Raw genomic sequence first — 16,719 nt, 5'->3', positions numbered from 1 at the left:
ACATTGGGATTTAGTTTCTCCTTCTCAAATTTCAAAGTGAACTCAATCTGCTAATCCAAAATGACTGGGGTCCACAAGTGAGGAAACAGAGGATCCAGTTGCACAAGGAGGTATCAAGATCTAGGTGTTGGAGATTATGGATTAATTTTGAGGGGATGGGAGTGTTGAATGCTGTGCTGCAGTCAATGAAGATGTTAAAGATGTCTATGAACACCCTAGCAAGTTGATTAGCATACAGGTCTTCAGTACTTGGTCAGGTACACCAACAGGGCCAGATGCATTCTATGGGTTCACCTTCCTGAAGGAATTCCCCAGATTATGAAAAGATACCATTCTCAAGAATTTAGAGTAATCAAGGGCCTACGCAAACTTTTTAAAAAATATACAGTACTGTGCAATGGTCTTAAGCACATACATAAAACTAGTGTGCCTAAGATCTTAGCACAGTACTGTAGTAATTTTATGTATTGTACTATACTGCTGCCAAAAAGAAACAAATTTCATGACATGTGTAAGTGATGATAAACATAATTCTGATATGGGTCTCTATTGTGGACTGAGAGTGGGAAGGGGGCAAGGAGAGGGGAATCATGGTTGTGGACAGGGGAAATGAGAGGGGACAGAGCAGGAAGCACCAGAGACATTCTATAATCATCAATAAACCAATTGTTTGGAAACAAATGACCTTGCCTAGTGTCTCAGGGCTGGGTGTGTCTGCACTCATGCCACCCGCTGCCCCAGAACTCTATCACTGCCACCTGTCCCACATCCCTTCCGTAGCACTCCACCCTTGCCATTCCCAATATCCTTTGCTCCATGCCAGATTTACAAACCCTCTCTCGGCTCCACAATGACAAATATAGTACTGTGCACATCAGTTGATCATCTATCTTCATGTTACAATTTATTTTACCTAAATGAAAGGAAACTGGATCATTTTTGAAGTCAAACTTCAAGACAAGTCCACTTAAAATATTTGCATTATCTTCATATTTAATCTATACTTCATATGCATGTGTAAAAATTCAATTGTTAAAAGGTTTCATAAGCAAACCAATACATTTGAATGGAAAATCCTGGAAACACTCAATACATCAGGCAACATATGTGGAAAGGGAATGAATCTGACAATGGGTCACTAACCTTAAATGTTAACTGTTCTTTCTATGGATGCTGAGTGTTCGCTGTTTTTATTTTAGATATCTAGCATCTGTAATTTTCTTGATTTTCATGAAGTAAAAAGTTTGATGTATCATTTTGTTCCACAATACTATATAGTTCTTGATGACAGTACTGTTAATCAAAACACCCAAATTCACCAATCTAGTTTCAAAAAGAGATACCTGAGGGTGAGCACTCATGATATGAAATGTCACATTTCATCTGAAAATTACAATTTCACAATCAAATTTAGTTACTATATTATACCTTAATCTACCTAATATTTCAAAATTGGACCAACATTCTACAGGAATCTGGAGATGCGTAGATCTGGAAAAAAATTATAAAAGTAATGCTGACTTAGCACTTTGTATACAGTAACCAGTTTGTATCAGTTGCATCTAGTATATTTCTGATTTATTCCGTCATAACTAGTGTGAAAGAATTTACTTTCAACAATTCAATTCTTTTCACATCAAGCTAGATTGACTCACAAACCACAAGCTATATAGATGGGGTATCTTGCTCAGAATGGGTATCAGGAGATGGAGGTTTATTAATATGAGCATGGGAAAATGAGGAGATATGGGAGAGTGGTGGATGGTGGGGCTTTGGGGGGGGAGGGGAGGGGGAAGTAGAATGCAGTTTTACCATATTTGGGACTGAAAACATTTTAGAACGTAAAGCAGTTATCAAGAAATTGATAATGAAAGGCAAGACAGAATACAAGAATACATTGGTAATGAACACAAAAGCAGGTTGCAAGAGCTTTGCAAGGTACATAAAAAGGAATGGACTATCAAGAACTTACGAGTCTCTTAGTGACAGTATTAGGAAGCAGAGAAATGGAAGAGAAATTAACTATTTTGTGTCTGCCTTCAGAGACAATACATACAACCTGTCTGACAATTCAGAAAACCAAGGATGTAGCAAGAGTAAGTAAGTTAAGGAAGTAGGAGTAAAAAGAGAAAATTAGAGATTGGTGAAAGAAAGTCCTTAATTCCCAGTTCTGATGATCCCATTCCAATGTTCTAAAGGAACTGAAAGTAGATAACATGAAACCCTGGTTATCATTGAGGCAGGAGCTAGAGAGTGGGAGGTTGACATAGAGGGGGAGCTATTTACCTGTAACCCAGGCGCCATGGAAAATGCTGGAATCCAGAAGAATGCAATAGCAGAACACCAAGAACAAAAATGAATAGAGAGTCTGAATTTTTAAAGATATATTGTGTTTTACCTATCTACTGAAATTTTGTCTGAATGGATCAAACTTCATATTTTCACAACTGCTGATGATACAAAGCAAGGTAGAAGCGAGAATAGTGAGAAGGTTCTAAGCAGGTTTCAAGAGAAAGGCTGAGTGGCTAGGCAAGAACATGGCAGATACAATGTGAAAACCTTGAAATGATCCACTTTGATGCATAAATCAGCAAAGCATATTTTGTCGTAAATCATAAGACACTGGTGTAATGTTGATATTCAAAGGGACTTGGAGAACACTTATACACAAATCACCAAAAATCAATATGCATACAATTAGGAAGGTTGACTGTATGCTGACCTTCATTAGGAGTTTAGTATAGATAGCTTTCTACAGTTAGAAGGGATGTTGGTGAGACCACAGCTGCAATATTACATACATTTTTGGGTCTCCTTAGCCTGGTAGGTTTGCTATCTCAGGGGCTTTGATTCAAGGATTTAAAGTATATTTATTATCAAATTATGTATGCAGTATAGTTAAGTTAAAGTCTGTCCCGAGCCTTATAGGTTCCTCAGGCCGGTGCTAATGCTGGTTTCCATGTTGTGAAACAACTGAGAGTACGAGAACCACCCCCCAACCCGGATAGGATGCCAGTTAACCCCCACCATTTTGCCGGTACCCATTTTCAGCTGGGTGGATGGGAGCAATGTGTGGTTAAGTGCCTTGGACACAAGGACACAACACAAGTGCCAAGGACACAACACACTGCCTCGGCTGGGGCTCGAACTCACAACCTTCAGATCACTAGTCCAACGCTTTAACCACTTGGCTAACGCGCCACACAATATGCAGTATACAACCCCGAGATTCATCTTCCCTACAGACAGCTACAAAACAAAGAAAACCGTGGAACGATTTCAAAGAAAAACATTAACCCACCCAACCCCCACACACACAAAAATCTGAGCAAACAGCAACAAAAAACAAAATGAAAAACACAAAACATAAACCACGAAATCGAGAGAGTCCAGGCATATTCAGTTCACATCTGTGTTCGTTATCTGCAGGTTGCCCCAATTCAAAATCGCCCAAAATAGCAACAAAAAAGGAGCAACTAGAAACCAGAAACACATCGTAACATGAACTGCAGAGTCCAATCTACAAATTGCGTTGATTAAACCTTGTCCAAAAAAAAGCCCAAATTCTCTTGTGCTTATGTAAATGAAAGATCTTATTGAAACCTAAAGAATTTTTACAGGACTCAACAGGTTGGGTGTAGTTTGGCATTTTCTCTGGTTGAGAGTTTACCTCTGGTCTTGATGGAAGATAGACTGTACCAAAGAGCCAAATATCCTTCTCTACCTCCAATTTTTCAGGTTGGCAGCTTTATAGATTTAGATGTTAATTTCACATCAAATGGCATTATCAGGTTATTTTGAATCTCTCCTTCTCAGATGTTCTTTTTGCTCCACACATCCTTACACCACCTTCTCTCCTGCTTCAATAATATCTTTCTTTGCCAGTTCTGGTGAAAGGCTGTAGAACTGATATGTTGATCATTTCTCTTCAGATCATTTCCGATTTCCAGCATCCACAGCTTTTATTTATCATCATTTACTGATAAATTTATTAACACTTCTCTTCCAAGAATGCTAACCAGGAAGTACTCCTTTCTGATGGGATTTCCATCTGCCCTTTCACTTTGTTCACTCTCAATGGTTTCTCTTGCCCTTCTAGTGCTCAAAGGAGTTGACCAAGATTTACTTCCACAGTCACATCTCTTTCCTTAGAGAATGTCTTGTCATGAATAGCACATTTACAGAGGAAGAAGCTTAATGTACTGGTAACCGCTGCCACCCAACTTTCCTATCAGATGTTCTCTGTGTTTGATACATCCCTCGCCATCTTCTGTCTTCTTAAAAGTAAAATGCATATTTTTGCTCCAAAATTATTTCATCCTCAAAAGGAAGTTAGATCTTCCAAAAACTAACACATAGGGAAGAACATGGCAGTATTATAAATATTCAAGTGAAACAGTCAGTTGCTTTTGAAAAAATTGCTCAAAGAAACATTTTCACAATTGCTAAAGATACATAGCAAGGTAGGATCAAGGTAGGAACATTTACTCTATAACAAACTTAAATACTGAACATCAAGTATAAAACAAGTCTTTGGTGTTCCAACTGAACTTACCGTTCCTACTTTCGAAAGAACATAACAATCACGTTCCACCTGGTATTCGTGGCCAGTTTTAAATACTTTTATCATTTCAGGAATATTGTGTCCAACAGAACCTGGGAAACAAAGTTACAGAAAATACATAATAAGTCTAATGGGTTTGCCGCATTTGATTTTAACATGGGATTTCAAAAGAAATCCAACAGGAGAAACTCCCTTTTAAAAATACTGCAGAGGTGGTATGGTAGTTTAAGCTGTACACCAGACAGCACGGCAGCAGACTGTAGGTCTGTAAATCATTTTTAACAAACAAAATTTATTTCCTATCCTAAAATAATATTGTGCCTCAAATTCCACATATATGCCAAGTCGTAGTGTCTTCAACATCAGTTATGCAGAAGCAGAATTTCTTTTAATATTTGAAATTGTAAGAACATTACTACAAAAACAAAGTAAGTTCCACAAATAATAGTTATTTACAAAAAAAAATTTCTTGACAAGTGGTTGATTTAAACATCCTGTCAAATAACACAGCAATACACTCAAAATGCTGGAGGAACTCAGCCGGCCATATAGCATCTATGGAAAAAGAGTATACAGTTGACGTTTCGGGCCAAGATGCTAATTTTTTACTCTTTTCCATAGGTACTGCCTGGCCTGCTGAGTTCCTCCAGCACTTTGTGTGTATTGCTTTGATTTCCAGCATCTGTAGATTTTCTCATTTGTAAATACACAGTTGAGCATGGCTGGGGGCATGCAGTAATCTGCCATTAAACAGCCCAGTTTCACGTATTGCTTGCCTTAAACCATATTCCGCAAGCCTGTTCCTGAAAAGAGCTTTCCAATGAGCTACTAGCATTTGGTTGATCAGTGGTGCCAGGGTTTCTCCAAGCATAAGTGGCCAATCCCTGGCCCCAGTTAACAAGCTGTTGTTTAAGTTCAATGTTTGTGACTGGCAAAGAAATTCATAAACATGTACAAATACGATACAAAAAACATACAATTTAAATTAATAAAAAATGAAATTAAAAATATTACAATTGTCCCAGATGGCTTCATCACATGAACTTAATGGGTCCACAGGGTCTGTCACAGCTTCAGTGGGCAAGTTTTCTTGGCCAAAAGCCAAAAAATGTGATGAAATTTACACTGTTCTTTAAGACTCCATGAAAAATCCCAACAACACAACTCAGGTGTCCTCAGATCAATGTATGGACAGCACAGTGGGGTAGTGGGTCGAGCAATGCTACTGCAGTGCCAGTGACCAGGGCTCTATTCCTGCCACTGCCTGTAAGGAACCTGTACATTTACCCCGTGACTGCGTGGATTTCATCCAGATTTCCCAGCTTCCCCCCACGTCCCTAAGATATATGGGTTAGTAGGTTATTTCGTCATTTGGCTGTAATGGTGGTAAGGGCTTGTTGGGCCAGAAGAGCGTTACTGTCCTGCAGTAAATAAATACTGTAACTAGAAACTGCACTTAATATGTGGCTAGCTGTATCAGTTCTCATTTTCCTTTTGTTCATAAAAAATATACTTTTAAATAGTTTCTACCTTCATTATTTTTCAACAATATATTGATTTTATCTATAAACCCCATTTCCAGAAAAGTTGGGATATTTTCCAAAATGCAATAAAAACAAAAATCTGTGATATGTTAATTCACATGAACCTTTATTTAACTGACAAAAGTACAAAGAAATGATTTTCAATAATTTTACTGACCAACTTAATTGTATTTTGTAAATATACACAAATTTAGAATTTGATGGCTGCAACACACTCAACAAAAGTTGGGACAGAGTTAAAATAAGATTGAAAAGTGCACAGAATATTCAAGTAACACCAGTTTGGAAGACTCCACATTAAGCAGACTAATTGGTAGCAGGTGAGGTATCATGACTAGGTATAAAAGTAGTAAAGGCTCAGTCTTTGCAAGCAAGGATGGGTCGTGGCTCACCCCTTTGTGCCAAAATTCGTGAGAGAATTGTTAGTCAGTTCAAAAGGAACATTTCTCAACGCAAGATTGCAGAGAATTTAGGTCTTTCAACATCTACAGTACATAATGTTGTGAAAAGATTCAGAGAATTCAGAGACATCTCAGTGCGTAAAGGGCAAGGTCGGAAACCACTGTTGAATGCATGTGATCTTCGAGCCCTCAGGCAGCACTGCCTAAGAAACCCTCATTCTACTGTGAAAATTATAGCCACCTGGGCTCAGGAGTACTTCGGAAAACCATTGTCACTTAACACAGTCCGCCGCTGCATCCAGAAATGCAAACTGAAACGGTATTACGCAAGGAGGAAGCCATACATCAACTCTATGCCGAAACGCCGGTGTGTTCTCTGGGCCCAAGCTCATCTCAGATGGACCGAAAGACTGTGGAACCGTGTGCTATGGTCAGATGAGTCCACAGTTCAGCTAGTTTTCAGAAAAAACGGGCGTCAAGTTCTCCATGCCAAAGATGAAAACGACCATCCAGATTGTTATCAGCGAAAGGTGGTAGACAGTTGTGTGGTGTAGCTGCATTTCCAACAGGCTGGAGGTGAACTGGGCGCCTCTGTCGGAGGTAATGTGGGCCGGTACCCCGAAGCGTACTACCCAGGTTGCAATCAGTGCTCGGGCGCAGGAATCGGCGGATGTGTCGGTGAGCGGGACAGCCTCTGGCCACCTCGTGAACCGGTCTACCATAGTTAGGAGGTACTGTGCTCCTCGGGACACTGGTAGGGGGCCCATGATATCCACATGAATATGGTCAAACCTCCGGTGGGTGAGTTCGAACTGCTGCGGCGGGGCTTTAGTGTGCCGCTGCACCTTGGCTGTTTGGCACTGCGCGCACATTCTGGCCCATTCACTGACCTGCTTGCGAAGTCCGTGCCACGCGAACTTGCTGGAGACCAGTCAGACGGTTGTCCTGATAGATGGGTGCGCCAAACCGTGTATGGAGTCAAAAACCCGCTGCCTCCAGGCTGCCGGGACGATGGGGCGAGGTTGGCCGGTAGCCACGTCGCACAAGAGGGTCCTATCACCTGGGCCTACGAGAAAGTCCTGCAGCTGCAAACCCGAGACTGCGATCCTGTAGCTGGGCATCTCGTCGTCTGCCTGCTGCGCCTCCGCCAGTGCTGCATAGTCCACCCCCAGGGACAGGGCCTGGACAGCTGGACTGGAGAGTGCGTCCACCACGACGTTATCCTTCCCCGAGACATGCTGGATGTCCGTTGTGTACTCAGAGATGTAGGACAGATGTCGCTGCTGGCGAGCCGACCAGGAATCGGACACCTTCGTGGACACGAAGGTCAACGGTTTGTGGTCCGTGAACGTGGCGAACGGCCTGCCTTCTAAGAAGTACATGAAATGCCAGATTGCCAGGTACAGTGCCAACAGCTCCTGGTTGAAAGCACTGTACTTGAGTTTGGGTGGTCGTAGGTGCTTGCTGAAGAACGCCAGGGGTTGCCAGCGCCCCTCGATGAGCTGCTCCAGCACCCCACCGACTGCTGTGTCGGATGCGTCCACCGTGAGGGCGGTCGGAACGTCCGTTCTGGGGTGCACCATACCAACAAACTCCTGCAGGCCTTTGACCGTGTTGGGCCGGGCAAAGTGGCGGATCGCATCTACCTTGGCGGGCAGAGGTGTTGCCCCAGCTTTGGTAATCCTGTGGCCCAGGAAGTCGATGGTATCGAGACCGAACTGGCACTTGGCCGGGTTGATCGTGAGGCCGAAACCACTCAGGCGGGAGTAGAGCTGGCGGAGGTGGGACAGATGCTCCTGACGACAACTGCTGGCTATAAGGATGTCGTCCAAATAGATGAACGCGAAGTCCAGGTTGCGTCCCACCGTGTCCATTAGCCGCTAGAACGTCTGTGCAGCATTCTTCAGGCCGAACGGCATTCGGAGGAACTCGAACAGGCCAAACGGGGTGATGAGTGCTGTTTTGGGGATGTCTTCAGGGTTTGATGGTATCCCCAGGTCTACTTTGGAAAAGATTCTTGCCCCATGCAGGTTTGCTGTAAAGTCCTGTATGTGTGGCATGGGGTAAAGGTCTGGAGTTGTAGCCTCGTTCAGTCTGGGGTAGTAACCGCATGGTCTCCAATCCCCAGCTGCTTTGGGCACCATGTGCAGGGGGGAGGCCCATGGGCTGTCGGACCTCCGTACGATCCCCAATTCCTCCATCCTCTTGAACTCCTCCTTCGCCAGGTGGAGCTTTTCCGGGGGGAGCCTTCGTGCGCGGGCGTGGAGGGGTGGTCCCTGGGTCGGAATGTGGTGCTGTACCCCGTGTCTGGGCATGGCTGCCGTGAACTGCGGTGCCAGAATCGATGGAAAGTCCGCCAGGATTCTGGTGAATTCATTGTCCGACAGCGTGATGGAGTCCAGGTGCGGGGCCGGCAACTTGGCTTCACCCAGGGAGAATGTCTGGAAAGTCTCGGTATGTACCAGTCTTTTCCCTTGCAAGTCGACCAGCAGGCTGTGAGCTCGCAAGAAGTCTGCCCCCAGGAGTGGTTGGGCCACCGCGGCCAGTGTGAAGTTCGACGTGAACCGGCTGGCGCTGAACTGCAGCTGCACTGTGCGGGTGCCTTATGTCCGTATCATGCTGCCGTTTGCGGCACTCAGGGTGGGTCCTGGCTTCCTGTTGCGGGTGTCGTACCCCATCAGGGGCAAGACGCTGATCTCTGCTCCGGTGTCGACCAAGAAGCGGCGTCCCAACTGTTTGTCCCAGATGTACAAGAGGCTGTCCTGGTGGCCAGTCGCCATAGTCTTAGCCGCAGCTGGCCCTGGCCCTTGCAGGGCGGGCGACAACGGCGGGCTTTTGTGCCCCACCGCTGGTGGTAGAAACACCACTGTTCACTGGCCTCCTCATTCCTGCCTCTGTGTTGTGTGCGCCCCCCTGCCGGGCCTGGCCTGGTCTGCTGTTGGGCGCGTGGCCTGGCAATCTGACCAACGGACGCCACGCTTTCTACAGCATGTCTGCCCGGGCCGCCACCTTCCGGGGGTCGCTAAAATCTGCGTCGGCCAGCAGCAGATGTATGTCCTCAGGCAGTTACTCCAGGAACGCTTGCTCGAACATGAGGCAGGGCTTGTGTCCGTCAGCCAGGGCCAGCATCTCGTTCATCAATGTTGACGTCAGCCTGTCTCCCAAACCGTCCAGGTGAAGCAGGCGGGTACCCCGCTCATGCCGTGAGAGGCCAAAGGTCCCAATGAGCAGCGCTTTGAATGTTTCATATTTGCCTTCTTCCGGGGGCGACTGTATGAAATCCGCAACCTGGGCGGCCGTCTCCTGGTCAAGGGCACTCACCACGTGGTAGTAACGTGTGTAATCAGAGGATATCTGCCGAATCTGGAACTGGGCTTCTGCTTGGCTAAACCACACGCATGGTCGCAGCGTCCAGAAAGTCGGCAGTTTTAGCGAAACTGCGTGAACAGATGAAGAGTCGTTCATCTTTGGTCCAAATCCCGTTTGGACCGTCGGGGTCACCAATGTAGCGATGTGCTACACACAGCACTGAAATAACGACACGCAGTCGGTAAGTCGTTTGGAGACTAGTTTATTCAAACTTCGCGGTGCTGGCATTTAAATCCCTAGCGCCCGCCCTCTCCAGGCGGAAATGACGTCGGAGGTACATTACCAAAGTCTCCCCCCGCGCACTGGCTATTTGTGAGCCGGTTCGCCTGCACAGAAAGTGGATCACCACAATGTAACACAATGGTAAACATGCCTCTGTCCCAACTTTTGTTGAGTGTGTTGCAGCCATCAAATTCTAAATTTGTGTATATTTACAACATACAATTAAGTTAGTCAGTAAAACTATTGAAAATCTTTTCTTTGTACTTTTGTCAGTTAAATAAAGGTTCACTTGAATTAACATATTACAGATTTTTGTTTTTATTGCATTTTGGAAAATATCCCAACCTTTCTGGAAATGGGGTTTGTACAATTATTTATCAGATGATTATTTCAATGGGACATACTGATAAAAATGGAATATTCACTTGAGCCATTGTGGTTCTTCGCTGAAACAAATTCAGCACACCAAAAATTCACACGTTCATCCATAGGGCTGAAAATGGCCATTTCTTGAATATGACACAGGGCCAGAGTGAAATCTCACTATGGGTAGCAACAATGCAATAATTTTGATCCTAGATCCTTTTGACCACAAGAAATATTTTGATCAAGTCATGTTAGTGTTCTATAACATAAAAGTATTGAAGTTTCATCCTTAAATCTTTCCTGTTTCTTTCTCTGCCTTTGAGACAATTATGACAATAAATTGCTTTCCTGTCCCATCTGGAGCAATATCAAATTTTGTTCCTTCATTTCTGCATAGCACCTTGCAACAATTTGTGACAATAAAACCTGCAATTTTTTAAAATTTAAAACATTAAATTTTCCATTATTATAACAGGCACAAATTTCCAAAGAGCTGCACAAGAAGAACATGAATATCAGACAATTAAAAAGGACACAAATGAACAGGGAAAACTAGTCGACTTCAATATAAACGTTATCAGCTCCACAGGGTGGTAGAGTTCCAGCATGTCAGCAACAAGATACAAAACAATTCAGATTTCTTTCATCAAAGCATATCAGAATATTAAGTTAGTTTTTCAGTTATATGCATTAGTAAAAACAGGTACGACGTTGCAGGCATTTCCTATAATGGTATTATAGGAAATGTAGCAACCCAGTCAGTGTTAATTAAGGAACAGAAAACAAAATAGACTTCAATAGGTATTTTTGGACTGGGGGAAGCAAACTATAATGCTCCTGAGCTATCAGTACTAAAATCACTGCAGTTTTATATACATAAGTTTAGTTTAGGAGAGCACAACATTAACATATTAAAACTGAAAGTGACCATAAGTACCTTGGAGAACAAAGTGAAAATAATTGTCTATTTTGAAAAAGATCGAATACAAAACATATCCTCAAAGTTTACAATACTGCGTCTTTAAGACAGTAGCATCGCAACTAAACCAACGATTTTGAATGTTAAAGCCACTGAAATAAACAAACCCAAAGCAAATGGGTTAGCATTATCCAAAAGTAAATTACGTTTTAATTTCATTTCCTGAGCATTTTGAGAACACAAAGCTTATTTTCAACTATCAAGCAGGAAGTGCAAATTCAGTTTGTACTACAAAATAAGTGTAGTTTAATTCTGAGTAAGAATCATTCAATAATTGCCTGGGCTTTGACAGTTTCTGTAGAAGAGATATAAGCTTGCCAATGGAATTATTGTATATTATAACTTATAAACATGTAAAGCACAAGTACATAAATGTAGTAATTAAATTTTACCCCGTTTGCTTTTAGGAAACTTCTTCCTCAGCTTGTTTTTCAGAGGCACCAGTTTGGATACTATGTCAGGAGCAGAGACATAGAAGTCCCCTTGAATTTCTTCATCCAAGATCTAAAGTTAATTTATAAAAAAGATTCAGTAATGGGCAACAGGTAGTCAAATCTGTTCAACAAGTTATTCACCACTATATCTCCTTTCAACATGTCCTAATTCAACTTTACTTTGTTAACTACTGGTATATATAACATCTTGAATTATAACATCTTCTATTAAAATCAATTATCGTCTTTGGGACACGGTCTTAAAGCATCTAATAAAGGCAAGCAAGGAGAACTGTGTTTGCATTTAGCCAATCTGATGTCAATGTTTCTTCTCTTTAAGTTGAAATATCAAATGTTATTAAGAGTTTCTATAAAATTTGCCTGTAATAATTGTGCAAAGCAGTAAGGGAAGGGCATCAAGGAAGTGGAATGAAGTGTTGGCGTTAATGAAACTGCTGAGAAGGATTTTATTCTGCCATGGGTGACCTGATAATTGCCAATGCTGATAGGGATTTAGATGCTTCAAGCTAAATTTTTCAATAATTAATTGACAAGAAAATAAATAAAATTCAACACCCAAAGGAAACATACTGAACGCATGGAATAAAACTGTCAACTGATGAAACAGTGAGAAAAAAAATTCTAAAGCTTTTATTCGTTACCTATTTAAGATGTAACCATTTAAAATACAACATTTAATCATGCATCAAAGCAGCATTTGAAAGATTTAAATATTTATAACATTTAATACACAATAAGTTGAAGACTGGATAGACTGTTGGCTGGTTCTCAGTCCTGAAATAAACAAACTGTGACCCACCAAACACAATTCATTTTCAAAATCAACACTAAATGTATTTCTTCCAGAAATTTAGTTGAAAATGAATATGAATATGCAATAGCTTGCTCTTTAAATTAACTCAAAGAAGAAAGTTGTCTGAAGTTTTATATTTACTTCTTATTCCCTACAATGAATAACTTCTTTAGAAAACACAATTTGGGCAGATTTATTCTGTGCACAAATTAACCCATTTAACAGAGAAAAGTTCAAAGTAAAATGTACTATCAGAGTACATACATGTCACCATATATAACTCTAACATGCTTTATCCTGCAGGCATACTCAGCAAATCTATAGAACAGTAACCATAAACAGGATCAATGAACAAACTGTACAAATGTAAATACAAATAAATAGCAATAAATAACAAGAGTATGAAATACCAAGATAAAGAGCCCTTAAAGTGAGATCATTGGTTGTGGGAATACCAGAAATAGAATGAGCATAGTTATCCCCTTTTTTTCAAGAGCTTAATGGTTGAGGGGTAGTAGCTGTTCTTGAACCTGGTGGTGAGAGTCCTGAGGCACTTGTACCTTTTACCTAATGGCAGCAGTGAGAAGAGAGCATGGACTGGGTGGAGAGGATCTTTGATGATGAGTGCTGCTTTTCTATGGCAATGGCACCTCATCTCACCTGCTTATCACTTCACCCTAGGGGGGGGCCTCACTTCCCTTTCTCCTACAATCCACTCTCCTCTCCTATCAGATTCCTTCTTGTTCAGCCCTTTATCTTTCCTATCCACCTGGCTCACACATCATCTTCTAGCTATCCTCCTTCCCATCCCACACTTCGTTATTCTGGTGTTTTCTCCCTCCTTTCCCATACTGATTAAGGGTCTTCGCCCAAAATGTCGACTATTTATTCATTTCTATAGATGCCACCTTCCATGCTCGGTTGAGCATCGGTCTAGTAACTCGGCCTCATGAAAAACCGTTAAATGCTACGGAAATTGCAAAAATACTACCCGATGCACCACAAATACGAGGCACAGCTGACAATGTAACATAAGCAATGAGAACAGAGTAATTCTTTCTTTCTTTCTTTTTAAATCTTTTTATTAATTTTAAGAAAAACATAAGTAAAATATGAATACAAAACATTTGAGAGTACATAATTAATAGTTTAAATAGACAATCAGATATGTAATAATCAATATATAAGGCCTCCCAAACTCATAGTATTGATGTAAAAGAATCGAAAAAGAGAAAAAAAAACCCAAAAAAAACTAAAAGAAAACTTTTAAAAAAAACTAACCAACATGGGCAATTGCATAATGTTAAATACATACAGTAGTGCCGATAACTCCAAACCTCCATCCAAATAATTAAGGATAATAACAGTAAGGTTTAGGATCGGACCATTTAACTCATATGAAAATGTTGAATAAATGGTCTAAGTTTCCTCAAATTTAACTGAAGAATCAAAAACCACACTTCTAATTTTTTCTAAACTCAAACAAGAAATAGTTTGAGAAAACCACTGAAATACAGTTGGAGGGTTAATTTCTTTCCAATTCAATAAAATAGATCTTCTAGCCATTAATGTAACAAATGCAATCATTCGTTGAGATGAAGCGGATAGACGATTATTATCTATCATTGGTACACCAAAAATTGCAGTAAAAGGATGCGGTTGAAAATTGATATTTAAAACTCTTGAAATAATATTAAAAATATCTTTCCAATAATTTTGTAAACAAGGACAAGACCAAAACATATGAGTCAATGAAGCAACATCAGAATGACATCTGTCACAGGTTGAATTAACATAAGAATAAAATCGAGCAAGTTTATCTTTAGACATGTGAGCTCTATGTACAACCTTAAATTGTATTAGAGCATGTTTAGCACAAATAGAGGACGAATTTACCAATGATAAAATTTTTTCCCATTGCTCAGTAGATATAGGACAATGCAATTCTTCTTGCCATTCCTTCTTAATTTTTTCTGATACATCTGGCTGTACACTCATAATCATATTATAAATGATAGCTACTAAACCCTTTTGACAAGGATTGAGGGCTAAAATTCTTTCTGTAATGTCCAATGGACATTCTTTTGAAAAAGACTTTAATTCATTATACAGAAAATTTCTGACTTGCAAATATCTAAAAAAAAAATGGGTTTTAGGTAAATTATATTTATTAGATAGCTGTTCAAAGGACATAATGTTATCATCCAAAAACAGATCACGAAAACATGTTATACCTTTTGTTTTCCAAAAAAAAAAGCTTGATCTATAGATGAAGGCCGAAAGAAGTACCGTAGATTCCGGATTATAAGCCGCTACTTTTTTCCCACATTTTGAACAGCTTTGAACTCTGCGGCCTTTAATCCAGAGCGGCTAATACATGGTTTTTTTTCATGCCGCCTCGTAAACATTTTGCCTCGTAACAGTAGACCAATAAAATTGATGAGTAGTTCACAGAGGTCCAATGAAATTGTACGATAAATCAAGCGCACTTTCACAATTAAATTATTGTAAATCAGTCATATGTACTCACCCTCATCAACATGGAAAATACTCGAAGAAAAGCAAGACCCGAGCGCGTCAGACCCGATTAGACCCGATCGCGTTACGCAAGCGCGTCAGACCCGAGTGCATCAGACCCGATTAGACCCGATCGCGTTACGCAAGCGCGTCAGACCCGATTGCGTTACGCAAGCGCGTCAGACCCGATTGCGTTACGCAAGCGCGTCAGACCCGATTAGACCCGATCGCGTTACGCAAGCGCGTCAGACCCAAGCGCGTCAGACCCGATTAGACCCGATCGCGTTACGCAAGCGCGTCAGACCCGAGCGCATCAGACCCGATTAGACCCGATCGCGTTACGCAAGCGCGTCAGACCCGATTAGACCCGATCGCGTTACGCAAGCGCGTCAGACCCGAGCGAAAACGCTGCTTTTAAGTTAAAGGCGATCAATAACTTTTCCTGGTAGGCTGCAGTATATATATTTTTACCAGTTGCTAGGAGATATTGGAATGTTGTTCGTGCTGTTCAGTAAAAAAGTATATGCAACGTAATTTGTGTTACCGATACGTATGTATATTTAAAAGTAGCGGTGCGGCCTAAAATCCGGTGCGGCCTTTACAATTAAAAAATTGATTTTATTTCTAAAATTAGAGCCAGCGGCTTTTAATCAGGTGCGCTCTGTAGTCCGGAATCTACGGTAGTTAGATATTATAGGACATGACAGCATAAACTTATTCAAGCCAAAAAATTTACGAAATTGAAACCAAATTCGTAATGTATACGACTATGGGATTAGTTATCTGTTTATTCATTTTGAATAACGAAAAAGGAAGTGAAGATCCTAAGATTGAGATCAGTGAAAAATCTTGCACAGATTTACATTCCAAATTTACCCATTGTGGGCAAGCAGCTGTAGTCGATTCTTGTGTCCAGAATATTAAATACCGTATATTAACTGCCCAATAGTAAAATCTCAAGTTTGGTAGAGCCAAGCCGCCCTCCTTCTTAGGCTTCTGTAAATATTTTTTGCCTAGTCTAGGATTTTTGTTCTGCCACAAATAAGAAGATATTTTAGAGTCAACCATATCAAAAAAAGATTTAGGAATAAAAATTGGTAATGCTTGAAATAAATATAAAAATTTAGGTAGTATCATCAGCTTAATGGCATTAACTCTGCCTACCAAAGACAAAGATAGTGGAGACCACCTATTAGCAAGTTGCTTAATTTGATCGATTAAAGGTAGAAAATTAATTTTAAATAAATCTTTGTTTTTTAGTAATTTTAATATCTAAATAAGTAAAATAATCTGTAACAATTCTATATGGTACATGATTATAAATTGGAACATGCATATTTAATGGAAATAGTTCACTCTTATTAAAATTCAACTTATAACCAGAAAAGTTACTAAATTGAGCGAGCAAAGAAGAAATAGCAGGAATAGATCTTTCAGGGTCAGATATATATAACAAGTCATCCGCATATAATGATACCTTATACGTCGTCTCCCCACGGATAATACCGA

General features: G+C 40.9%; 1 protein-coding gene across 3 annotated transcripts in view; it reads right to left on the bottom strand.

Annotated features, from left to right (window-relative positions):
* Positions 1-16,719, bottom strand: part of mrpl1 (mitochondrial ribosomal protein L1) — a 66,277-nt gene that overhangs the window by 27,529 nt on the left and 22,029 nt on the right. For all 3 annotated transcript variants that reach the window (XM_073065196.1, XM_073065195.1, XM_073065194.1), the window contains exons 6-7: positions 11,838-11,949; positions 4,556-4,656 (exon numbers count right to left, since the gene is read on the bottom strand). In XM_073065196.1, coding sequence (XP_072921297.1) covers positions 4,556-4,656; positions 11,838-11,949 — 213 coding nt within the window. The remainder of the gene's footprint in view (positions 1-4,555; positions 4,657-11,837; positions 11,950-16,719) is intronic.

Source organism: Hemitrygon akajei, chromosome 13, assembly GCF_048418815.1.
Source record: "Hemitrygon akajei chromosome 13, sHemAka1.3, whole genome shotgun sequence".
Classification (NCBI taxonomy): domain Eukaryota; kingdom Metazoa; phylum Chordata; class Chondrichthyes; order Myliobatiformes; family Dasyatidae; genus Hemitrygon; species Hemitrygon akajei.
This window is presented reverse-complemented; position numbering and strand designations above follow the sequence as displayed.